This window comes from Balaenoptera acutorostrata, chromosome 1 (genome assembly GCF_949987535.1).
Source record: "Balaenoptera acutorostrata chromosome 1, mBalAcu1.1, whole genome shotgun sequence".
Lineage (NCBI taxonomy): Eukaryota > Metazoa > Chordata > Mammalia > Artiodactyla > Balaenopteridae > Balaenoptera > Balaenoptera acutorostrata.
The window spans coordinates 192,567,858-192,595,815 of NC_080064.1; the positions used below are offsets into that span (position 1 = coordinate 192,567,858).

The 27,958-nt window shown below is 33.2% G+C and overlaps 1 protein-coding gene across 6 annotated transcripts in view; it reads right to left on the reverse strand.

The window, feature by feature from the left end:
• Positions 1–3,564: 3,564 nt before the first annotated feature.
• KCNT2 (potassium sodium-activated channel subfamily T member 2) overlaps positions 3,565–27,958 on the reverse strand; it is a 369,675-nt gene continuing 345,281 nt past the window's right edge. For 5 of the 6 annotated variants that reach the window (XM_057529788.1, XM_057529796.1, XM_057529784.1 and 2 more), the window contains 2 exons: positions 10,698–10,782; positions 3,565–6,103 (listed from right to left, as the gene is read on the reverse strand). In XM_057529788.1, coding sequence (XP_057385771.1) covers positions 5,992–6,103; positions 10,698–10,782 — 197 coding nt within the window. In that variant the 3' untranslated portion in view covers positions 3,565–5,991. The remainder of the gene's footprint in view (positions 6,104–10,697; positions 10,783–27,958) is intronic. The other variant, XM_057529800.1, reaches the window with a different exon arrangement.

The following is a 27,958-nucleotide window of genomic DNA, read 5'->3' on the forward strand; positions in this document are numbered from 1 at the left end:
TTATTTTGTGAGACCAACCTGACCTGGGTCAATTTTTGTTCATCCCTGTAGAAACCATGAAAAAACTTCCTTAGGTTGATATGAGGCAACACCAGACCAACCCCCTATCATTTAAGAAATTCTAATATTATCAGTTTTCTATAAATCAGGCATTTATAGGAAGTCAATTTCTGTCTTTAAGTTTTTGTCTTCCTGAAGGCACATGTGTGAGATTTTTCCATTTTATATCCCCTGATCCATTTTAGATGAAATTCTTTCACTATATCAATATTTCAGCAAATAAGAAAAAAAATGATAACATGCCCCCAAAATGACAACAAAATAAAATTATTTTATTAAGTGATTTTTAACTTATAGGACCATCTAATAAATATCACAACCATGTTGTTAAATAGAAATTTTTCAACAGACAGATTTTTTTAAATGTGCCCTGAATTATTTATATTCCAGAATGATCAAGGAACCATCTTCACTCCTGCTAACACAGGTTCTTGAGTTTGTAACAGTGACTTGGAGGTAACTGATTACTCTCCATTTTGCTTCAAATTGGATTTCAATTTGTTTCCTAGTGGAAGGATAAATTTTAATTTTACTCAAGTGAAAAATGCCCACACTAACTTGGAGGACATTGAGTACCTCAAAATAAATGATTTTGCTCCTTTAGTTAGAGATAATAAATCAAGCACAGCTACTTAATTATTTTTAGTAACATGTTTTCCAGTGAAAATGTTAGTCATTTTATAGTCATTTCACAGCATGCTTTTTGCCATAAACATTAAAAATCAATTAGTTTTTATTAAAAAGCAATCATAAGATAGTCTCTTTTCAAAATCAATTCATTTGCAGCTTAGTTGGCCCAAAATATCTAAAATTGAAGTATTTTTCAAGTAGTTAGTGTTTTCTCAACATTTTTCATCTAAGTTTGAATTCTTAGTTAAGATAGTAAATATTTCCATTATATTTATACTACTCCAATGATTTGAATATCTATATTATTCTAGTAATTGTGTTTACAAACCTCAAGTTCAGTACTTACCTCAGGCCTAGTAATAAGAGCATCTCATAGGTCCTATCTTTTGTAAGTTGAGAATATTCCAAGACCTACATAAGCTTTCTTATTCTATATAAATATTAATAACATACAGATCAGGCAAAGGCAGTCTGTAAATTCAGGAATGTTTCCTTTTGGAATTGTATTTAACTTTCAAGTGCAAAGTTATCTAGCCTGGTAGCACATGAAATGAAACATATTTTGTATATGATAGATGGAAAACATAAATCTCTGTGTAGAACTATGTATTTCTTTGGAGTGTGACTAAATTATAGTGCAGTTTCTTATATTTCTGCTATTACTTATACTTAGGAAGACAATTATTTTATCTCTATTGAAACATTTTTAGATATAAGCAATAGAATAAAATTCTGTTGAATATTATGATAGCACATAAGCTTCAATTATAAGCCAAATAATGGTTTCTTTAGAACCAGTTGCTATAATCTTAGATTGATCTACCATAGTTAAAGCTGACCTGTCCCTCCAAATAATATAGAGAAGTCCTATAAAAAATCGGGGAAGATCAAAATGAAATAGAACTTGTCTTATGCTCCCAGGAATAAGCATTGTCTGTCTTAAAAATTTCCCAGCAGACACTATTTAATTTGTTGAATTTTCCCAACATCTGTCCTTCAGATTCCAGTCCTTGGAATTTGATATCACCATTATCTCAGATTTATTCAGATGGAGAACTCATTTATGCATCCAGTCTCAGCCAGGGTTCAATCTGGAGAAAGGAACTACACAGTGATTTGGACAGAGAAAGTTTAAGATAGATAATTATAAACTGTAGCAGAGCTTTGGAGTAATGACAGATTGGTTAGTAACAAGTAGTAAGAACTTGAAATAATATAGCAATAGCAGATACAAGGAGCATGCATTGTCTTCAGAGCTGAGATACAGCATCCCATGAAGAGACCCCAGGGCTGAAACCCAGACTCTGTTGGCACTGCTGTGGCTCAAAGAATTGCAGAAAAGTCACTGTGGTTCTCCCTTGCTGGAAATCTCAGGAGAGTCTTCATGGGGAAGGGTCTCACTGGAGGCACTTGACTACACCACCATCCGAGGGGATGCTGAGGGAAGCTCCTAGCCACTGGGTGTGTTGACCACCATATATTTTAGGAGACATTCTCTGAACAAGCCACTCACACTGCAGGATCATCAGGAGGCTGGTGCTGTGACAGTTGCATATGCTACAAAGTCGGTCCCTTGGAAGAACAGAGCAGGTTTTTCTTGGTAATTTTGTCTGTGTTCATTAGTATTTCCCTATATCCAGAGCAAGCTCCACAGAACGCAAAAAGAAAACCCAGAGAACTCACCACCATGCTGCTCCTCAAGCCCCAGGTCCCTAGTCCATCTTCCTTCTTCTCTTTACCTTTCAGTCTTCTTATGCTGGATTGATATATAATATCTGTTACTCAACCAAACTTGCCCAAGACCAAACTTGGTCTTCTTGCCCAACGTGCAGCAAAGCCAATTTACTGACACTTGGTTGTGGTGAAGGAAAGTACAGCATTTACTGCAGGGTGCCAAGCAAGGAGAACAGTCAGCTACTGTTCAAAAGACTCAAACTCTCCAGTGGCTTTCGAGGAAGGGCTTTTAAAAAGGCAAGGTGAGGGAGAGGATCCTGTGTGATCAGCTCATGTACATCCTTATGATTGGTTGGTGGTGAGGTAACAGGATGTTATTTCAGGAATCTCAATTATCAATTTTCTGATTCCAGCTGGTGTAGGGTCTACGGGCAGCACACAGTCAACTTCTTCCCTCTTGCGGGGGTTTCAGTATCTGCAAAACAGCTCCAGGATATGGCTTAGAATTTATAGCCCTTGAGGGACTAAGGGTCCTTGACTGTTTTATGGTTGAACTATTATTATTTTGTCTTGCTTGACTGCTTTCCTGGGACATGGTGCGGGGGGTGTCTGTTCCTGGGAAGGCCCCACAAGGTCCTGCTCAGTTTCATATCTAGGGTTTTTACCTGTACTTAGAAGGAATGGGGAGAAAAGTTTCTATTCCATTTTCCTTAGATCAAAAGTCTAGCTTTGCATTTAAAATTTTTATTTTCTCTAACCAGTGCTTTTCTGGCCTTTAAATGACTGTATTGAGACATTATCTTCCATTTTGTAAAAAAAAAAAAAAAAAAATTCTCTTCTGGCACCTACATTGTTTTCGTTTTGCCTTCTTTTTCTTCTCTCTTCTTCCCTTTCCTTTTCTACTTTTCCCTCCCTCCCTTTGTTCACTTCCTCTTCTCTCTTTCCACCCTCCCTGCCTTCCTTCCTTCCTTCCCTTTTCCTGTGACATAGTTATTCAGGAGCGATTATGTTAAGAAGTAATTCAATGAGTTTATTCATGGCTATCTTTTCCAATGAGATCACCTTCATGCTTATATTGGTTTTGAAATATTAAAGTGACAAATGAAAATATAATTGCGACAAATCAAAATATAATTTGTCTAAACACCTCAAGTTTTGGCAAAAAACATCAAGAGTTTTCATCATCAGAAATAATTTTATTATTTATTTTAAAGCAATTCAGTGTAACTGGTAACAAAATGGTACATAGACAATAAACAGAACCAAATCCCATAGGGTTACAAGGACTAATGTTGACTTCATCTTTTATTTTCATATGCAAGTGTAAGTATTTAAAAAGGCAACTGTTTGTTAAAAGGCTTTTATAAGTATGTTTTTATTCTTTAAATAACAGAAAAGCTAATACACTATCATTATTATAGCAAGCTAATATGAATTGTGTCAAATATTAAATTTGGGCTAATGTTCATAATCAAAAATAATTATTGTAAAATTTATGAAACAAATTTTTTAGTGTTATAGGAAATATAGTCAGGTCCTAGCTTAAAATCCTAGTCTTGACAACTGTCATAATGCAAAAATACTCAACTTGAGATCTTGCGGGGAAATAGAAGATTCATAAAATCTTACATTTATTCCTAAACATAATTGTAATGGAGTAAAGAAAAGGCAGCTCAAAGAAACATCAAACTTAAATATCAATGTGCAAATATAAAAAAAGTTCATCAAACTTATTATTGTTCTCCATTACATGTATTTGTTCAATTCCACCTTTAGTTTGAAATTTTACATGTGAATATGTGTTTGTCCAATATATTTCACCTGTCTTTATAACATACACACATACATATGCATACAATCTTTGTTTTAAGATATGCTTCCAATTTTAAGTAACCTGTTATAAATTCTACTTCCCTGTATAGTTAAAGAAAATTAAATACAGGCTCTCCCTATTTTAGGGGAAATTCTTGATGTTCTTGTCATTCTAAAATGAGAGTAATGTAAAATACTAAACAAATAGGCATTTCATATTCTCAAAGCCAGATTATACAATGGCTATATAATCTATAATTTCACACTTTATGTTTTATATTTTTATATCCATAGAATTATTGGGGAAATATTAGGCTTTCTTTATTATTTTTAATCCTTCTATTTTCCTTTCAATTTATCTGCCTCTTTATGAAAAGAAATGATAACATGTCTCTTTCTAGTCTTATGTGTCCTATTTTCTGTTGAATTAAAATTTAATGTCAAATTCAGAAATAAAAATACACAAAATTGGAAGAAAAATATCTTTTTAAATTTGTCAATGTCTCTTTCATGGGAATAAAAGTGCATTTCAACTACCTGGCAAACTGTGCTCTGTGCTTTTCAACCTGGTTCTGAAAGGGAATAATGCAATGCAGGTACAAGCACTGGTGTCGCCAAAGGTCAGCGTTTCTTTATTTATAACTGTCAAATTATGTATGGTTTACCTTACATTTAAACAGCAAAACCTACTTATTTTTATTTTATGCTTTTTCCTCACAATGTTAAAACATAGCTCCTATAGATAACTTTCCAAAATTAGATCAAAATTTTTGATATACCATTTTTTGGTGTATTATTATTTCAATACTAAAGGCATAAAGGAGGACTTTTAATGTTTTGAAATTTCTTTGTATTCTATAAAAAGTATAATTTTGCTTCTTTTAAGTTTAAAGTATCTTTCTAATGAAATATACTGTATAGATATATAAAAAATGTTAAAGCTCAAGCGTCTAATGAAAATCATTACTGAATATTTCAATTAATGCTTCAATTCTTAGATTAGATTTAAGTCGACAAATGTGTTTTAAGTATTCTCTATGTTAGGATCCTTTTAGGAGAACAATAAATATTTGCTTTCGTATACTGTTCTTGGCATACAACGTGTGTTAAACATAAAGTTAGGGAAAAGTTCATGTAGTCAATATTTCTTTTTGTTTGTTTTGGTTTCTCCAGAGTAATAAAACATGCTATGAAAAGCTCAAATTCTAAAATGAATATATCATATGAAAAGTCAACAAAAAGGGTAAAATGACTTAAAGATTCATATTCTAAAGCAAACTATGATTCTTACACAAAAGTCAGCCACATAAGTTTGTCTGTTAATCTGTGTAGAGAAGGCCGGACACTTGTGATGAGCTCATTTTTATAAAACAGCAAGTTTAAAGAATATAATAGGACACATTTAACTTTAAGTGGAGCAACAATCTTCTATGTCCATTGGGACGCACCAAATATAACTGGATTTCTAGTTTACTTTCATAAACCTTAATACTTTTTAAAAATTGGCTTCATACAGTTTGTATTATTGTCAAACAATGAAACATCAGGTTCAAATTTTTGTGTTTCAATTTAGGTTTTCAAAATCATTCCACTGATGTCTTTCAAATATTAATGGGAGGAGTACCAACAAAGCAGTACTTTAAATTTCAAAATAATCTAAACTTCTAGGAGAATAGATTTTTTTTAAATATGAGAGAATCGGATATACTCCAATCTAGTTCATTTCATGCCAGCAACACTCTTATTTTTCTAAGATTTAGAGTTGTTTCAAGCAAGATCCTTGTAGGAGAAAAAAGTCTCTTATTTTCTTTTTTATCAAAGCTGAGTTTCCTCCCGAGAGTCTTGGCCTGTGGTGTTGCAGATACTGTTTTTTCGACTGGGTTCACCATTTGGTAGGTAAGCCAGTGGATCGGGTCGGATTAAGTATCTAAGAAGAGAAAACAAGGCAAATAACTGTAATCAAAAAAACTAGTTCACATTGACACTGTAGATTGTTACTTTAAATTTATTTGTTCAGTGTTTAAGGTTATCGAAACTTGTCTCTATGTAACCTTGGTGGAAGGACTTGCTGTTTATTTGGCAAGGGCTTGTAATAATTCTACACCTAAGAAGATTATCAAGATGAATGTGGATGAATGAAGAATCATTATCTTTCAGTTAGGATCCATTTCACCACCTCCGTCTTTTCAAAAGTTTATGTTTTATTTTAGTATTTTGTTGATTTATTATTCTTTTCTTTGGCTATTTTTCTATCAGGATACCTAAATCCTAGCCATGATTATATTACTCAACTGCTCTTAGTGTTATTTTTATCATTCCTAAATCAATTTGACCTACATTATTCTATAGGCTTTTTAATTTAAATATTCTATGATTCTATAAAATTAATGATTTCATAAACGCTCTGGAGGATATTATGCCTAGATAATATTTTAATTGTTGGGAAATTTATTAACCTAAAATTCAGGTTATGCTATAGTAAGAAATTGGACAAAGAAAATAATTCTCAATTCATTCTACTAGTAAATAGGAAAATGTTCACCTGCCAAACTCACACATTTCGATAATGTTAGAATTTGTTTCTAGTGAGATGTTTTACTTCAGACTGTCAAGTGACATGAGAGTCCGTTTCTTGAGCATGTCTGGACTACTGGGCTAGGTCCTGGGAATACAAAAAACCATACATTTCTGATCCCTGCAGAGGATTAACAGAGTGTAATTTATGAAACACATAGAAAGATTAAAAAGAAATTCCAAACATCACAGAAAGACGAAAAGAACAACAGTGAATGAGGGAATAGTTTATTGAGGAGGTTGGATTGATGGCTTTCCAGGCTTAAGTGGAGACAAACGGAGAGGAAATGGGACACAGAAAAGGATACTCCCAACACGTTTAGAAAATGAGTTTGACTTTAGAGGACCGGTTAGACCAGGAGATGATGGTAGGTAAATTCAGGAAGAAACATAGAAAGCAGCTAATAAAGGACTTTAAGTTTCAGGATAAGTAGTTTCTATTTCTGTTCCAAAGGCTTCCCACTGGAAGCCACTGAGGTTTTGGAGAAGGGAGAGAAGGAAAGTAAATATATGTAATGCAGCATTCTAAAAGTCTTGTTCAGGTGCAAATGCAATTAGTATTTCATAGTTTTATAATAATGTTCGGAGTTACAAAATAAATGGAGAAACTATTTTAAAAGTGGGGACTCTAATGAAGATTTGTACTTCTCCTCTTAAAAACCAAAGGAAAAATATTCATAAAATATGTCCCTTAAAAGAGCAATTTCAAGCACTACAGTCTATTTTCTTGGATCAAATGAAAGTTGAGATTAGCGTCCTTGGCTCTATTAACTAGATTTTGTTATCCAACCACCTGCTTTATAATTACTTTGTATATCAATAGCATAGAAGATCAATGAAGAAAACTAATAGTGCACATTAAGCTTTTTAACACCATATCACCTAGTGATTTATTGTTCTTCGAATCAAATTATTGTTGCACCTTCATTTAAAATGAACCTTTGAAAGTGATTTTTTAGTAAAACATAAAAGTTATGAGTATAATCCATTATCCCCTAAATTCATTGATGTAGCTGCAAAATTTCCTTTCCGTATTATAATCACTACTAAACGTATGAGTCTAATAAAATAAATTTCTTAAATGCATTTTTTGTACTGCTTGTCATGGTAGCATATTTTCTTGCTCCAGTTATACTAAAATTTAATTATCTCAATGCAAAACAACAGATCATGGCAAAAAGAGGTTTTTTTTTTTTTTTTATAGCAGTCAAGTTGATGTTTTAGCTTAAAATTAATAATAAATAATAGCATCCAAAAGGCAGAAAATTCCATGCTTATTTTACCTGTATATATTGTAACATTATATGCTTTATTTTTACGTTTCAGTTTTTAAAAGTCTCAGGAATTATTTTGAATTATAAAATCTGTCTGATGGAAGGATTTGTATTGATACATAGACTCAAAAGGTTAACACTATCTTCCCATGCCATCAAAAATAATCATGGAAAAGAATTATATTAGGCTCAAGAAACTTACAATTTGTTATGAAATAAAAATAAGGTAAGCCCAACTTGAAAAAAAATACATATAGTTGATAATTTGAAAAAGAGACATATGAAAGTTGGGACTACAAGGGCAGATTTAATAAAATTGCCTGATTTTATGGGTTAAAGGAAGAAAGACGTGTAAATATGGACACAAGAAAAACGGAGCAGTTTTGTTGTATTACAGTCATATACTAAGTGAAGTCTCCAGAATGGGCAGTTGAAAGCCAGGTGCATCACAAATAAGATATTTTCATCTAGTTTAAAGTGCTGCAAAAATTCAGCGTCCCCACTAGATATAAATTTTGACAGCCGCCTGAAGAACTCTGGCAGCTAGAATTACCATTCATCAGATTCCCCCAAGCTCCTATACTCTAACCAGTATCATCAGATGGCAAAATAAAGCATTATTAAACTTGCTAGTTGTATCTTAGGTGCCTTATAAAAATCTTTTCACACTGATTTTGGGTCAAAGTTACTCCTGCTGATGTATTTTTCCTAAGAAGCTTTTGAAGCACATTCGTCTTTTTGCCCTAAAACTGAGCAGTACTCAGCAGGCCAATATCCATTCTTCTACTTTTCCTTCTTTATGTATCGCTTTTTTTCAAAAAATCATTCTCTTTTCAGTTTTATTCATTTAGAAGGTGAGAAGTAACTAGTTTCTATAGAGAACTAGCTTCTTTCCAAAGCTTGGTACTGTATCTCTATATGCTTTCTAGATTTTTCCACTTGGCACATTGAACAATGTACCTAAACTCCAGCTCATCATCTCTCTTTTCTCCATACCCAACGACTGCTCTTTGCTGCTTGAAAAAGTGCCTCCCTATACTGACTTGTTTCAGTGAAGCAGTAATTTCTTTTACAACCACATAGATTTGAAATCTGAAAGCCATGTGAGAGCCCTTATTTTCCAATTCCCAGACCAATGAACAAGTCTCACTCTTTCTGTCCATAAATTTACCTCCATAGGATCTTGTTTTTACAATCCATCATCCAGATGTTATGACTGATTCTTATCTCCATCCTGCCAATAGATTCTATTGCTTTTTACAGAGCTCTTCTAAAAAAATTGAACCCTCCAACCCTAGTCAAAATCTCCCACGAAACTGACAGCATCTAATTGCTGGCATATTACTAGCTTTAGTTCTAAATCACTTGCATGGATCCACTTTATGCTCTGCATCACAGAATGTTCTCACTCTTCCTAGTCACTGATCTTATTACTTATTTCCAGGTTATAGATACAAACACATCCTGTGGACCTAACACCTACCAAGACTTTTGAATCTTTGGCATTTGTTTTATGTCACCAATACAACCTGGAGTTAACTACCCAGTGTAAGCAGGCCTTGGTGCAGCTCATCCTTGGGACCATGAACCTCAAGCTCAGATTCTTATTAGGAATTTCTCACCTAGGCTTACACCTACAACTGTCAAAATGCCTTTGCTAAAATCCTGCTACTTTCTTGCTCATATATCCAAGTGCTGCCCATTGCCTATAAGGTTGAATATCAATTCCTTATTTTGTCATCTAAGGTCCTTCCAAAGCCAGGTTTAATATGTTGCCAATATTATGTTTAACTAATTAACAACAGAGATGTTAAGAATACAAAGCTTTTACTCTGGTCAAACTGGGCTCTGTAGTATTGCCAGCTGGCACGCATTATGCGATGCCCAGGCAGTGCATTTTCTCAAGCCATCTCCCTGCTCTGGAACGTCCCCTCCTCTCTCTCCACCTGCACAAATTCCATCTACCCTGAGTGTCTAGTTCAAGTCCGTCGTCCTTTGTAATCCCTGTGGCTCACAATAATGGCTTCTCTCCTGAGTTTTGAAAAGCACCGTCTCACTTAAGCAATGCTTAAGTCATGTGACAAAGTCATATATATATTGCTATTAAAACTTGATGCTTAAATTGTAGTTTTGTTAATTAGAATGCAAACACTTTTAAATCAGGGAAAATGCCTTATTTGTTTCTATAGAGCACACTTTTAAGGCAACACTAGTACAATTGAACATGCATAATACATAGTTTTTGATGAATCAAATTACTACCATAGATCCTTTCCTAATAAGGGTTTTGACCAATTTTACCTTGGCTTTGAGAAACTCTCAGGTATTTCAAACTGGCTAGTGTGGGATATTTTAGGTTTTCCTTTGAGTTGATCTCTTCTTATTCCACATATTTTCTATTATTTGTCCAAATGTATATTTGCTCACAAAATACAAAATTCATGCTGCTTTTTCCTTCTTTTATACTTCTACCATCCTACAATGCTTTTATATAGTATTACACACAGCAATATACAAAATGCATTTGTCTATTGAACACAAAAATTAGACTTTGATTTCCTAAGCATTTGTATCACAAGAAAGATAAGGGGCTATTATGGTGGAAATAAAAATATGAAAGTAAATAAATCAGTGGTTTTCTGAAAATACATGCCTTATGTGAGATCAACTTACACAACATCATTCAGCTCTAGTCTGGTATCTGGAGATGGGTTTATCAGGATGTAGGAGAGGGTACTTTGATGATCGTTCATTTCATCTAGAAGATAAATAAATGCCAAGTTTGTTATACCACTTACAGAAATTTACAGGAATTATTGTAGAGTGTCTTATCTTCAAACCATAGAGCTGTCAACAATAACTTGCTATAGTTTTGTCCACAGCAGGATTGTGTATATAACTTTGGCTATTTTCAAATTACTGCCACTGGAAATATCTGACAGGGACTCATTTTTTGTTCCAATAGATGTTAAAAATAAAGTATCTAATTCTGTTCAGAACAACCACAGTTATAATCTACCTTGTAAGCTATTACACTGAAAAAGTATTTCTGTTAATGAAATAGCTAGACAGGATGTTTACTTAATTTATTATGCTTTAATAATTATAAAAAAAAATTGTGGTTATAAATGGCCATCCCAGACAGGAACATTCATATGGGAATTCTGCGAAAAATCATCTAATGTCATCGTGTTTAATAAACACAACAGAAATGTACCTAAAAAGCACGAAGGCCCTAAATACGTTTGACTTCCTTACATGATATATCTGATATGAGACATGGTAATGTTCTTGCCGAATGCAAAGAATCCCATGGAACAGAATTCAATTGTAAGTTTTAAGGGAAGTGTACCACGGGATCCTTTGTTTTTTCTCTAAAACAATACATATTTTAAAAATAAAAAGCTGTGCCCTTTAAGTTTTGTCAAGTCACCCTGAAAACATCATCAGACTTCAAGTATGGAGAACTGAATCGGCACTGAAAAGGAAAAGAAAATAGCTTTGGGATTGAGATTTTTTTAGCTGCTAAGGCTATGAGAAGGTGTAAATATAAAGCCACATGGACACATAATAAATATTAATCTTCCCAAGGGTAAAGTTTTTAGGCTGGGAGGGTACTGTTTCAAACCCTGCTCTAGAGCCATAGTACTCATCTAGCCACTTCAGTTGCAGACAAACTTGGTTCGTAAAAGTAGTACTAAATTTTGCAGTTTGATCCAAAATCTAAGAATATATTTCATGCTAATAGAGATATATCAATACTCAAGTAGCTGCCTAAAATTAAAGACCTTTTTTAGGCCAACATAGCTGATCCTGATAATTTCCTACACTGGAAAATATATATTATTTTCATAAAATAACATCTACCACTAGGTTTAACTAGAAACCTGTCACTTGACTGTGAAAGACAGTAATTTCGCTTATGATCTTTCAAGTTCATATCCAGATGTGCCTTATGCTTAAGTCTGTAAATGAACATCCTTATCTTACAAGAAAGATAAACTGCAGTATAATCGAACCCACCGTAAGTTTGCCAGTAAAGTTATTATAATCATAAGATTATCAAATTAATACTCAAATAAAGGAATATATTCGGTTGCATATTCCAGGGGCAGACACAAGGAGCTGTATCCTGTCATGGGGATAAGGTTGCCAGGCAAGATAGAGAATGCCCTGTGAAATCTGAATTTCAAATTAAAAATTAACAATTTTTTAGCATATATATATATATATATCCCAACTATTATAGGTAACACGCTTATACTAAAAATTATTTGTTGTTTATCTGAAATTTAAATTTAACTGGGAATCCTGTATTTTTACTTGCTAAATCTGCCAGTCACACCTGGGGGACGGGGTGGACGGCTAATTCAATCAGCTGGAGCTTGGAATTCCAATGAATATATACTGATGAGCCTACTCCAAATAAGGTGCAACTTCAACTCAAAGCCTATTGTACTGGCAGATTATCAGAATCATCTTTCTACATAAAAAGCAATTTTGACTTATATATTCTTTTTGAGAAATTTCCCCCTTGTGTGAATTTCCACAGTAGCTAAACAAAAGAATAGAGGTTAACAGTGCATTCTGGAGACTAAAGCAGGATGCCCTGAAATGTGATAGGCCATTAGAAAATCTCCACCTATTTGGCTATGTATAACTCAATTTCTCATGTAAACAGTGGCACTGTTGAAGTCTCTTATGTAAAGCAGTGAACATTATTGAACAGTGGCATTAGAGGGAAAACAATTTTAACAAATAACTTCTCAGTTAATATTGATACTCAACCCTTCTCCTTGATTATTAACATGATGTTGTACTCATTTTTGGTTCCGGGATGAAGTCAAAATCTTATTCGTGACTTGGTATGCCTGTTACAAATGTAAAAACTGTCTAGATAACTGAGAACTTTACAGCACTAGATATAACTATCATGTCTGTTCAAGTAGATAGTTTGATTTTATCTTTCTGAAGATTTTTGTTTTGCCATGGACTCCAGGAATTGGAGCAAACATTTTGCTGATGTGCTCAATTCAATGATCCCATAAGGTTTATATGGAAACGTGGGTAACATCGCAGTCAGAATTCATCACTCCTGGTCTTTCCTCACCCATCCCTCACTGACCTCCTCAGTGTTAACAGAATTAAAAAATTGCTGAGTTCAAAGCTGTTCTCTCTTTCCTTCTGATGCCTGTCTTGCTGTAGGGTTTACCCTTGTCTGCTTGTTCTCTGCCGTGCTGCTCTGTCTGGAAGTCCTACAGTTCACTCTCTTTCACTTTGTGACTTTGTCTAAGAATTAGACAGTGAGCTTTTAAAAGCCCATTGTAGTCATCTATCAAAATCACATTCAACAATCTAGTTTTATCAGCCCTAAGTCTGGTATTTTTGTCTCTACCAGTTATTCCTTACATATTTTTTAGTTATTTCTGAATTCCGGAGGGGGAAATATGGTAGGTTTCCTGTATTTTTAAGACCCTATCATAGGCATCACCATTGGTGGCGGCAGAGACATGACTGGATTAAATCTCTTGGAACTTCCCTGGCGGTCCAGTGCTTAAGACTCCACGCTTCCAAAGCAGGGGGCGCAGGTTCGATCCCTGGTCGGGGAACTAAGATCCCACATGTCGTGCAGGCAGCCAAAAAAAAAAAAAAAATTGCAGATTGACCCTCCATATCTGTGGGTTCCGTATCTGCAGATTCAACCAACTGAAGATCAAAAGGCTCTTTACCACAAGTATAATCACACATTTAGCGAAGAAAATAAATTTACTTAGGAAAATTTGGCTCATGAAACAGAATTAAGATTTTTATCTCCTACCCAGCAAAAATATCTACTAAGGAAATCTATTGTGAGGATATTCAATGTGTTCTTAATAAGCAATCTCTGACCTTGGTAAAATAAAAAGCACTATATCATTTAAAGTGTCTTATAGAAATTATTGCTCAACATTGACATACTTATCTTAATAAAACTATTCTTCTTTGAAAAGTTGAAATAAATGAGGTAGAATACTGAAAACTTTAAAAGAAATTTGAGAGTCAAGTTAAACAACTACTAGTAGTATTTACCAAGAAACTTATTTTGCTGTATTAATTAGCATATGTAATTATTCAATTGAAATCTTCATATAGGAAATACTCTGCATAGAGTGTTTCAGGTAAATAGATCATAACAGAAAGGATATAGGTGTATATTCCTATTGTTCTTACATAATAATTGATTGAGTCCCATTCCACACACATGAGTTTCATATTTTTGTTTTGTTTCAGTTTTTAAAACTTCCCTTTAAAAAAAAAAAAAAAAGTCCCTTTTGAAGTATTTTAAAAGCAGTTTTAAAAGAGAATAAAATTTGATAAAATAAATTTAAATCTTACATGTATTTGTGTAGGTTTCGTTAAATAAGACTGCCAAAAACACACATCCATTGTGTACTGTTATCAGAGAAGCATTTCAAAGAATACAAAGGCATCAATGAAAAGCTCTGTTAAGAACAAAGACCATGAAACCAGAGGGCTTGCATTGAAATCCTGGTTTCCCAATTATGCGGAGACCTTAAGCACATTACTTAATTTCTTAATCTTTCTCTGTTCAGTTTCCTCACCTGTAAAATGGGGTAGCAATAGTTTTTTGTCTTAAAGCTTATTATTAAAATTAAATGATAAATGAATAATAAGTATAATTTAACATTAATATATCAGAATAAATATACAGTTCTTAGAATCAATTCTGATTCAGAATATCAAGTGCTGTATAAAGGTTGCTTATTATTATCAGAGCAGGCAAATTCAATCCATAACTTGTAAATAATAATTGTACATATATTGTGATATGAAGGTGTTGGCATGCAAAGATAGGGGAAGATAAGTTTGCAACAAAGAACAACAAATGGGAAAGGCTGAAATAGTTGAGTTTAAGTTGCAGAAAGCAGGTCCTTGAGAATGGACTAAACAAGGAGGAGTTAATTGGAGACAATGTCGAAAGGGCAAGCTGGGTCCAGACCCTGGAGAGCTTTAGAGATCTTCATCAGAAGTTTGAATTTTAGTCTAAAGGCACAGGGAAGCCACTGAAAAGTTGTAAGGATGGGAGGTTTGGAGGCATGATCTGATTTTGTGTTGAGTATATCACTTTGGCTGCTCTGTGGGAAATGGACTTTGGGAGGGCTCAAATTTGCTCTCAGGGATAGTAGGCGAATAGTACAGAAGCCCAGGGGAGAGATGATGGTGGCTTGGGAGCAATGGAAATACAGGAAATTTGGGAGGAGGGAGGGGAAGATAGATGGAGAGCTTGAGAGAGCAAGAGAGCCATAGAGAGAGAAATGGAGGGGAGGGGAGAGCAGAGTGAAGGAGGGAGGAAGGGAGGGAAGAAGAGATGGAGATGTTTTAGGATGGACACCACAGCATATCTGAATGCTGATGGAAAAGGCAAGTAAAAAGGAAGAAATTCGTCTGTACCAGCGTGAGAGCATGTTTTTTCTTCAGTGACACAAGAAATACCTAAGAAAATACTCTCCATTGCACAGTGCTTATCTCCTCAACAGGGTCCAGTCCAAATAATTGGTAATAGCACAACCTAGCGATGATTTCACTTTCACCTCACCTGAATTTCCATCCACATTATGTGTTATCCACCTATGTAACGGGTTAGTTTTTCAGTGCTGATTTAACTGGTTCATGTATTCCAGTTTAGTATCAAACTGTGTTTATGAGTACAACTATTTTGTTCATTTTACTGAACTTACCAGTCTATTTTCAGGGAAAAAAAGGTGGCTAGAGGTACAGATAAAAGAATAAATATATTTAATCACCTCTACTTAAAATGATTTTCATTACCTTTCGATAATTTGCAACTACTTTATGATACATAAGATAAAAAACAAGAAGTATACTCTCTTAACCTCCCTTCATATAAACATCCATAAATCAAGATGAGATGAAACAATTAGCCAAACAAGAAGAATGATACAAAGCAAAGCTTCAGAAATCACTCATTTTCAACTGTCATGAGCCTCCCCATCACTTACTAGCTTCACACACAAAACTAGTTACTTTAGACTCAATTTTCCTTTAAAATGGAGTATTTGATATTTCTTAACATTTAAAAAACTATATTACCACCTTGTATAAATAGTAAAAGACCAAAACCCCCTTGCTATTTTTTAATGTGATAGAGAATTCAAAAAAAGTGAATAATGTGTCTAAAAACATACTATTTCTTCAATGGTTCAGGTTCAGTTTTGTTTTGTTAGAATGCTTTCTCCACTGCCCCCCTCCCCTAAACAAGTATTGACCTTTAGAGCTATTATGTGTCCCTAGTGAATGGAAACTGCTCAATAAATGCTAGTTTCTTTGAAAATACTATTACAATACTTTACATTAAGTGAGGTGGGCTGAAACAGTAGAGATTGTCTGCAAAGTAACAGACACAGGTACACTTTAAAAAATAGAACATTAATTACATTCCCAAATAATGGGTTCAATATATTTTCAGGTGAATACTTCTAAATTTAAAACTATGGTCTAGCTGATAATCTGAAACAGTAAAATAAATACACTTCTATACAGAAAGCCCAAAAGGTTTTGGAAAGACCTTATTTATTTTCATTTTAGTAGTTGGATACACTACTTTAAACTTAAAGGTACTTCACCCGAAATAGTATCTGAGATTGAAGAAAAATGTATTGAACGTATTATCTGAACAATTTAAAAATAAGTATATAGCATGTTTTTCAGTTTTGCAGCTAACCTGTAGTACCACCGTATGACTTACCAGAGGCATTTTTATGATTAGTTGATAATCATAATTTATCACATGATATTCATTATTTTATTCTCCAATTTAGTCATTTAATAATGTTAACTGGGCATGATTATAGTCACAAATAATTCTAAATCTGGGGACAGCAATGAACAAGATAGGCAAAGTCTATAGGTTTACCTTTACCACGTTAACTGTAAACTTCCTATATGATTTTAAGCATATCATTTAAGGTATCTTTGGATAATCATCATTGTTCTGTTTATCTCATAGACTTATTGGTAAAACAAAATAAGAAATTTACTAATTCCAAATGCACATTCAATGAGTTTTGATATATGCATAGAATAGTGCAACCTCTACCATAATTACAACACAGAACATTTCTATAATGACAAAAAGATCCCTCTTACCCTTTTGCAGTCAACTCCCACCTTTCACCCCCAACCCCTAGAATCAATGATTTCTAGGAACAATAACTCTGCTAAGATCTTACAGTGTGTTTCTGTGTGGCTTTTTTTCCCCTTTGTGTAATGTTTTTGTCAGGCATCCAAATTATTTTATGGACCTACTTTAATATTAATATAGCCACTCCAGTTTTCTATGGATTTGTGATTACATGAAATATAATTGTATGCTTTTACTTTTAATCTATTTCTTTGTTCACATTTTAAGTGGGCTTCTTTTAGGCAACACAGAGCTGGATATTGCTTCTTTTAATCCCATCTGATGCCTTCTGCCTTTTAATTGAAATGTTTAGTCTATTTATATTTAATATAAATATAGTTGAGTTTAAATCTACCATGTTGCTAGCTGTGTTTCACTTGTCCCAGATGTTCTTTGATCCTCTTTTCTTCTTTCCCTGCCTTCTTTGGATTAATTGAGGTTTTAAAAAGCTCTTCATATGATCATTCCATTTTATTTGCAGTATTAGTTATTAGTTATTAGTTATATCTCTGATTTAGTTGTGTTGCAGTTTCTCTAGATCATGGGTTGGTGAATTTTTTTTTTCTGTAAAGAATGAAATAATAAACATTTCAGACTTTTCAGGCCATATGAGCTCTGTTTTACTTATTAAACTTTTTAAACTGTAAAGTGAAAGCAGCCATAAAAAATACAAAACCTAGCAAGAATGGTTGCTTTTTTTTTTCTCCAAAAACTGCTGTGCTGCAGTTTGCTCTCCCCTGCTCTAGGGTCTAAAATATACAGCTTTAACTTTTCGGTATCTACTCTTAAATAATACACCACTTCACATGTAATATAACAAGCTTACTACATTATAGTTCTATTTCTTCCTTATTATTTGAGTTATTACTGCCATACTTCTTTGCTTCTATATATGCTATGAACCTTACAATGTTTGTTATAAACAGTAAATTATCTTTGAACAAAATTTTAAAAATAGAAATATATCTTTTACATTTTCCCACATACTTACTTATTTTGTTTAGATCTAACTTTCCACCTGGCATCATTTTCCTTCTATCTTAAGAACTTCTTTGAACAATTTTTTTAGACTGCAGAGCTGCTGTTGACAAATTTTCTCAGTTTTTTCCCCTAAAACTGTCCTTACTTGCTTTTAGTTTAGAAAGATATTTTTACTATGTATAGAGTATTAGGTAGACTATTTTTTCCAGTACTCTAAAGAAGTTTCTCAGCTGTGATTTGGTTTGAGAAGTTTCTGACAAGAAGTTCGCTATTGTCCTTTTATTTGTCTCTCATTCAAAATAAAAAAATACTTCTTCCTCCGGCTTCTTTTGAGGTGCTTTATCATTGGCTTTCGGCAACTTTTTATATTGTGTCTTGGCATTATTTTATTTGTTATATTTATATTGCTTGAGTTTCACTGAGCTTCTTAGATCTTGAATAGAGTTCCCATCAAATTTGGAAAAAAATGTTGGTCATTATTTCTTCAAATATCCATTCTCTTCCTCCTTCTGGTACTCAAATTACATGATATCTGACATTGTCCCACAAGTAACTAACACTATTTTTTCAAGCTTTCTTTCTTTTCTTCTCTATTCTGCATTTTGGATAGTCTATTGCTATGGCTTTATGTTCATTGATATTTTCTTCTGCAGTAGCTATTCTTATGTACATCCCATCAATAAAATAAAAGTATACATTTTATTTTGAACACTGCATTACAAATTCTAAACTCTAATAAGAGTTTCATATCTTCAATTTCTCTCCTTATCATTCTCCTGTTTCCCTCTACCATCTTAAACATATAGACAATATAGACAATATTGTAATAACTACCTAATAGTTGTGTTTTCTGAATCTGTTTCTGCTGATTGATCTTTTTCTACTGGTACAGGTCATATTTTCTAATTTGGGGTCCACTTACATGACTTCCAGCCTGTAAAAAGCTTAACTCATTTGTTAACCTTTTCTCGGGTAACAAAGTTATATGCTAATTTTTTCCAACATCTGCACACACTGATTTATATTTTTTCTAGTTATTTAAGTTGAGAGCATAAACAGTCATCATAAATGGAAATTTCTTCTTACTGTTTCAATGCATTTCGAAAGCTCATTCTTTGCTCTCATCTCATTGACTATTTATACTCAACTCGTAATAAAATGTTGGAAGTAAAAAGTTCACTCAAGCAATTAAATTTTTTTCTCAATGACAAAAAAATATTTTATTTTATTCAAATGGCCACTTACACTTATGCCAAAACATAATATTTGAAATTCCAGTTATAAAGATAAAATATATGTATATTTAAGTGCAATTAAGTTAACCATGGTGTTAAATTATGTAAAAATATTGATATCATTGAGAAATTAATGTTCTGGGAAGGATATGATATGACTCCATGAAACAAAACTTTATAGTTTTACTTTAGGGATATATGGAAAATTCATTGCAGAAATAATTTCATTTACCATAAATCATTATCAGCTCACCAATTACCTCCTTTGAAAGCTTCATTACTTTAACTATTAAGAAAACCATTGAGTTTGTTTCTTTCTATTAACATTCTATATACAGAATGAGATTAACATAAAAACCATGGATTTATCCTTCTGTGTCTGCCTGCCACCCTGTGAGAATGGGTCATTTCTAGAAACATTAAATCGTCCATTTTCTAGAAATCTATACCAGCAGTATATACTGATTGAGCACGTCAACACTATTGTACTCATTTATATTGGGAGATGGAAAATGACATATTTCAAAAACCAATAAAAATCCAGTGTCAATTTCTTTTGAAATAATAAATTGTTGTTGAAGTCATTACAGTGATCTCAGATACTTATGTTATTCCTCCTAAATACTAAATGTAAAACACGCTAGAAAAATGTCTAGATTTGATGCCTTTTCCCTCTTTGGTAATTTGTTTTAGGATAAATTTGTAAGTAATCCTTTACTAGAAAAAGTTACCTGACCTATTGTTTAGAATTTGGGGGAATTTTTTATTAAAAGCCTATATGAAAATGGTCAATGATTTATAAAAGAGTCTAAAAATAGAAGTTGATGGTTTTACTATTACTATTACTGCTACTATTACTACTACTGCCATCACCATATATATCATACATTTGGGTGGGAATAACAATCCTTTCTTGTTATTTTTGCTTGCTTCTATCCCATAAGAAAGAGGATGACTAAGAATTAAGTCACCATATTAACTATAAAAAAAGCTCTTGGTTAACCCATCCATTATTTCAGGCAAATTATGAATTTACTTAACAAAGAAACTAAGGCTTCCTGATGGATGTAATGAAAGCCATGTCTAACTAGAAGTTACTCTTTGTCACTTAAAAGGATTTCATTCTTTTCCCCCTTGGCATTCCCTCATTTACTAACAGTATGAAACGTAAAACAAACCATGTCAAAATCAGCGAGAATCTGCAGCAGCGGTCACACCAGGAATACTTACTTGCCGATTTATAATATTAAAATATATTATATTTTATATAATACAAAATATCTTATAATATAAATATTGAATATTAAAAATATGCATCATTCTAAGTGCTAATCATTAAGAATCTGTCAACAGTTTTTAAGAATAGCTCTTAGTGAGCATGAAAGCCAAATAGATTGTTAAAGAATAATGCCAGTTATTAACAGAAAAAAAATAACTATATATTTGCAACACAGTTTATAGACTGAAAAATCTTTTGTCACATGCATTCTATTATTTCATATCTCACCCCTTCGGAAGATCTGATTACCCTGATTTGATGGTTGAAGAACATGAAGTTCAGGGACACAGTGACTTACCCAAGGACACATGGCCAGTTAGTATATAATGCCATGATCTTTGAGGTAAATAAGTTTTTAAAGTTATATCGAAGATGTTTTCAAAAAAATTTCAATGAAAAGCAGGCAGAATTTGTAGATTGTCATGTTATTTAATTTCCCAAGACAGGCAGGTCTTCAAATTCTGTCTCCCAAACCCTTGGGGCCAGATGTGTACCAGAACTGAAATTTTTAGATTTAGAAAGTAATATTGGGCACATAATGTATTTCATGTAATACGCTCAGTTGGGCCTGAAGCAACAGAAAATTTCATATTTCTGTAGCAAACATATGAATATTCACAATAAATCTGATAAAGGATACAAAGAGTTTCAAGCAGTTTGGATCAGGTTCAGCATTTATACAAGTTTTAGTGTCAAACCTGCTTACAAATTCAGTCTTCAGAAATTTTGGATTTTAAAATTGCAAGTGAGGGATTATATACCTGTTACCTCATTAATGTCTTTTTGGGGATAGGTATATGTTTATCTTAGTTAATACACACACAAGCATTTATAGTATTTCAACCTAACCTGTAGAGGTAGGCATGTCAGGAAATATTAAAAATGTTATCCTCTAGTTTTTAAGAATTACCTTTCTTTTGGAATTGAATACTATAAAAAACAAGTGAGAGGTAATCCATGCCTTCAGGAAGCATGGTTAATTATCAAATATTAATTTAGTGACTTTTTAGATTTTAAGCATTTTTTTCAGTTACTTTATGATTTCCTATTATTTGAGATATAAGTAAGTTTTTCTTTAAATAGTATAAAAATAACTTTTCTAATGTATCATTTATAAAGCAGCACTGTTCTACAAGTTTGATCATTTGAAGTAATTTTCATGCAAACAGTTGAAAGCTAAATTCAGAAAGAGGACAGAGAAAGAGAATCCAGGAAAGGCTATTGCTGTAGATAGAGCAGGGAAAATAAGAATCCTTTGTATGTTACAGTGTTCTCAGAAAAGGGGTAGAGAAGGAGAAATGTGTGGAGAGTAAATGTGAGGTAATAATGCACAGACATGGAATGTAATTAGTAGATAAAAGAAAGAACACAAGAGAAAAGGTGAAGACTAAGGGCCGTGTGTGTGTGCATGCACGTGTGTGTGTGTGTGTGTGTTTCTGTTGGGATTACGGGAAGGAGACTTGATTTCCTTGGAAGAGGAACTAAGAGAAAGGAAAGGGAGAAACATGAAAGATTAGGAAAGAGTGGGATTAGATGACAGAATCTGGATTTGAAGGTGCCAGGAAGAAGTAGGATTAAAAGCATAGGAAAAGAATCCTTTCTTTTCATCTGGAGCAAACAAGTTAATTATAAAATTAATTCAGAAGAAGAAGCATCCAAATATAGCTAGGCAAATATTGAAAAAGAAGAGTGCAGTGCTCCTAGCCCTACCAGATATCAAAGACTCTAATTAAAACAGTAGGTGTTTTTGTCAGAAGAGGCAGACAGACCATTGTAACATGACAGAAAGTATAGAAATAGACCCAATAACAAGTACAAATTTAGGATCTGTTAAAACAGGATCTAAAAATCAATAGAATGGGGTGTGCATTTTAATAAGTGGTATTGTATAACTAAATATGAAAAAATATCTTAGATAATACAAAACTGTGTTCCCTTGCTCACCATATATACCAAGATAAATTCCAAACAGATGGGATATTTAGATGTAAAATGTGAAACCAAATAAGTAATTGAAAAAAAAAAGTAGAAGAATTTCTCTCTAAATTGGAAGAGAGAAAAGTGTTCCTATTACTTAAAATTGATCAGTAATAATGCAAATGCTTTAAAAATTGGATTAAAATATTAAATAATGAAAGTAAAGGAAAAAGACTAAGCTAAGAAAGAAATATCTGCAATTAATATCCATAGTTCTAATTTACCTAATATATAAGCACCACTAAAAATATTAAGAACAAAAAATAAATCTATAAAAATTGGCTAGATATAAATAATTCACTAAAAATGACTCTTAACCACATGAAAGGATGCTTGACCTCATCAGAATAAGAAGGCATGCTGAGATATCACTTAAAAAAATCTATCAGATTAGCAAAACATGCAAAAGTCTAACAACGCATTCTGTTGGCAAGGTTTTGAGAAAACGATCTCTCATACTTTGCTGGCAGAAATGCAAAATCGTACATATTTAAGGAGGAAAATTTTTCCAATAGCAAAATTTTATATGTATATACACATTTAATCTTTAATCCAGTAATCTCACTTTTAGATATCCATCCCAAAGACACACTGAGAAAAAACACAGAAAGATGTAGGCATGTGCCTATAAATTGCAAGACTTAGTAATTAGAAAAGACAGAAAGGACTAGCTTAATAGACTATGATACATCTGTACAATGGAGCATTAGGCAGCTGTAAAAAGAAATAAGAACTATTCCTATATTCTACTAAATCAGTGATCTCCAGGATATACTGTTAAGTGAAAGAAGCAATGTGGGAAAAAAAAGAAAGGAACATATGATGCTATCATATATATTTTTAAATTTATAATTAAAAATGGAAGGATAAACCATAAAGTTAAAAAAGGTTACTCACGGAGGAGAAGGAGATTGTGTGGCAGTGACAGGGACAGATGTTAAATTTCTTTGAATATGACTTGTATTAAATATTTCTCTTTGGACTGTGTACATAGTTTACATAACTAAAAAACAAAATTAAATTTTAGAAAAAGCAATTCTTAAACACTGAAAACAGAAATGAGTCTAAATTTATATCCAATTGATAGTATAACCACATCAAGAAGAACTTTTCCAAGACTTAGAATAATTTTACTAAACATCCCTATTGGGCTAGTCTATAAAGTAAAGAATGCATAAAAAATGTATTTTTAGCAATTATAGTATTAATATTAGCATTATATTATTATTCTGAGACTGTTTTATGTATATTGTGAAAAATACAATATGATTTTTTATAATTCCATCATTTCTATTGTTATTGACAAGCAGTAATCTAGGTGTAGGAAAAAGAAAGTACAGATATAGGACAGAAAAAGTTAAATAAAATCCCTATAGCCTGCATTTTTAATTGTAAGTATCCATATGAACTGGTGAAATAGTTTACCTATCTATCTATCATCTATCTATCTATCTATCACCTGTCTGTCTATCTATCTATCTATCTATCTATCGTCTATCTACCTAATCTTTTAGCTCTCGACTGAAAAACTCAGAAAAAGTGACAAACACAGTACAAATGAACATCTCTGAAACTTGGTTTAATCTTGAAATACCATTTCCCACTAAAAGAGACAGAATCGTTGCAGGGATGGCTTATTTTAGGTGGGGAGCATTTAGTCCTACAGAGAGCAAGGGAAGTCGATCACAGACGGTTGATGTCATGACAAAAGGACCCAGGAGGCTATCTGAAGAAGCTCCCACTGGCCAAATTTAGAACAACATGATGAATAATTTAATAACATATGGATTAAAACATATAAAATATATTTAAATCTAGGAGTTCATAATAATAACTAAAAATGGTTAAAAAAAGAAAAGGCAGGGAATAGAATGGGCCAATTTAGAGTGGAAATTCAGAGTCTAGGAGATCAAAGGACAGAAAGTGAGTTTCTTCAAGAAATAGATTGCAGTAGGAAAAATACAAAATGAGGGAAATTAAAAATGATTTAACAAACTTGTCACCCATCTCCATGCACAGACCTTCATTAATCCTGATTTAAATAAGTCTAAAAAAATTATGACATTTTTGAGGTCACTGGAAATTTGAACAAGTGAATACTCGATGATATTAAAATTATTTTTAAGTGTGAAAATGGTAGGTGGCTATATTTTTTAAACTAGTACTTAAATGATAGAGGTATCTACTGAAATATATGAGGCCTGAAATTTACCTGAAATTAATGAGACGTGAAGGAAATTGGTGGGCGTATACATGGAAGAAAATAGGCCATGAGTTCATAATTGTTGAAGCAGAAAAATGAGTATACGTGGGTTCGTTATACTTTTCTTTCTACATTTATTCATGCTTGAAATTTTCTATATTACTTTTTTTTTTAAATCAAGAATAAGACAGAAAGATTAGTCTCGCACAGAAAGGACACCTTTTCCTCTGAAGCTGCAAACATTCTGGCGTATTTTTAAAACACTCACCCTTCCACTCTTGTCATCATTCTCAACAGATGATTATACCTCTTACTATCACGTGAAATATTACTCAACTTCCTGTCAAAATACCTACCTGTTTATGCATTTTAAAACAGTCAGCTTTTCCTCACTTCCAAGTATCTAAGTAAGGGCTCCAACTGTGATCTCTATCCTGTATTTTCTTTCAAATTCTCCACTGGTGGCTTAATCTTATTTAAACATGCTCTTACCTCTCTGACTCTAAAAAAAAAAAAAAAAAAAAAAGTAGTCCCTCTTCCCTCTCCACTTTCTCTCATCCAGATTCTTCCAGATTTCTCACCTCTCCTTCACAATGAAATTTCTTAAAAAACATCCACTGAGTCAGAGAATAGTTGTCTCTCAGAAGACATTTGCCTTGTCTTCTTAAATATTAGATTTAGGCCACTGAAAATGAAACATACTTGCTTGCCAATGGGACATAGTGGAAATGGTGTACGCAACTACTTGGTAATATCTTTTAATTGAGGAGACAACCCTTTCTTCTCTGGTCTCTGCCTCCTTCCTCCTGGATGGAATTTCAACATACGTCTTGAACCGTGATATGACTTTGGCAATGGAAACAATAGATCATGGAGCAATAAGACAGAAGACTAAATTTTCAATATCTTGAGGTCCCTAATATATGAAATCCACTATATCTAGATCTTAATTCATCCTCAAGCTACTCAAATCTGGCTTTCATACATGCTATCCAACTGATACTATCCTCACCAAGGTCAGCAATGACCTATTACTATACTTTCTGCACTATTAATCATTCCCTCCCATTTCTCTACTGCAAAATTTCAACATTTTTTTCATATCATAAAACACATAGGACATACAACTTTATATTACATTGGGGTAGCAGACAAACCTACTTATGACTAGAAGTGACCAGCTTCTGACCAACCCAGGCCCCACCTGGCCTTTGAAAGGTATAAAGAATCGATGTAACAATAAAACATGTAACCAACTGATGGCATATTATTGTACTATGACACATCTTTTGGGTAATTCAGTTCAAGACACTTCAGCCTCTTGTTTTATAAAGAAAATACTTCTTCCCTTAACATTCCAGAAAAGTATTTTCTAGAGTTCTCTTGTAGTCCTTCACCTGGGGTTATTCCATCTACTTCTATGACCTTACTTAAAATCTATAGGCTGATGACTCCCAAGTCTATATACACATCTCATTTGTTCTTCTTGAGCACCAGACAGCAGAAATCTAGCCTCTTATGTATCATTATCCATTTGAAATCTTCCAGGCACCCAAATTAAACGTATTATCTTCACCCCCAAAGTATTCCCCTTCTTCTAAGCTCAGTGAATGTCACCACCATGCACTTACTTGCTCCAGCTAGAGCCCTCAAAAGTCATCTTTTGACTTTCCCTTTTCTCTCCTTTCTGTCTCATATCCAATAGGTCAAAAGAAATCTAGTCATTCTCTTGAATCAGGCGACACCTACTCAAGAAAAATCAGATTATGACTTGTGATTAAATCAATCATCATGCATTGTGTATAAAGCACTTAAAAATATTTCAAATCCGTAAAGCGCTACAAAATATTGACACTAATGTAGGAAAAATAAGTGGTCCAGTGGATACACAAAAATATATGGAGTCAAAAGCCACAAGTTAAAGGACTGACTTGAGTGTATACTAGGTTGGGAGACCCAAGTAAATCGTTTATATTTGAGACACTGTTTTCTCATCTGTAAGCACTGCATTTGTTCATGCAATCAACATGCAGCTACTGGGTTCCTATGTGTCAGGAAATGTGTAATTGGTTTAGGGATACAAAGATTAAAGAATGAGTAAGACATTTCCTTTTTCCCAAAAAAAGAAAAAAGAAAGGCAAACATGTAAAACAATAATTGTCTCATAGCATGTATTCTGCTTGAAGACAACATTGCCCCCAAGGGTGCAAAATGTGTTGGTTTGTTTGTTTTTTGAGGTGGGCAAAAAAAAATTACTTTTTTAATGTATAAAGCACAGATAGACACACAGTACTTAGACAGATACACAGTAGATCTGTGGGATTAGCTGAACGCCAGTTCTGGGCTAAGCACAGTATTATTCATTATCCCATTTGTCCTTCACAACAAAACCTACAACATAGGTATTATTATTTCTATTCCACAAATCAGAAAATGGCCTTGAGAAGTTAAATAATAACAAACAAACAAATCTACCGGCTGACACTAGAACATAAATTCCATAAATGCAGAGGTCTTGTCTGAATAGGTCATTGGTCTATTCCGAGTGCCTGGAACAGTGCCTGACACTAAGAAGGCAACCTAATAATATCTGTTGAATGGATGAATTATTGTGAGTTAGGAATAAATGGAGACGTTCAGAGGCCCATGATGCATTAGATTCCAAATCCTGTTTTCATAATCACTATGTTATTAGAGGGTCCCAATACAGGACTTAGAATGGATTGATGGATCTATGGATAGATAGATGGATAGAATGGATGGAGAGAGAAAGAAGGAAAGATAAGAGAAAAGAAGGTGGACAGTATCTGTTCTTCCTTCCTGTAAGAATTAGCATGAGAATTAAATTAATAAATTTACTTAAAAATAAAAAGAGAGAATGGCTAAATGCAAGGTAACTGATAGAAGTTTTATTAGCAATAACATAATATGCTTCCCTGATGATTCTCCCATGCAGTCAGTTCATGCATCTTGTGTCTCTCAGAGTCAAACTATTATTTGCCACACTGCCTTCAGGACCAGCCTGGGGTTATAATGTTCATGAAACACAGCTGGAAC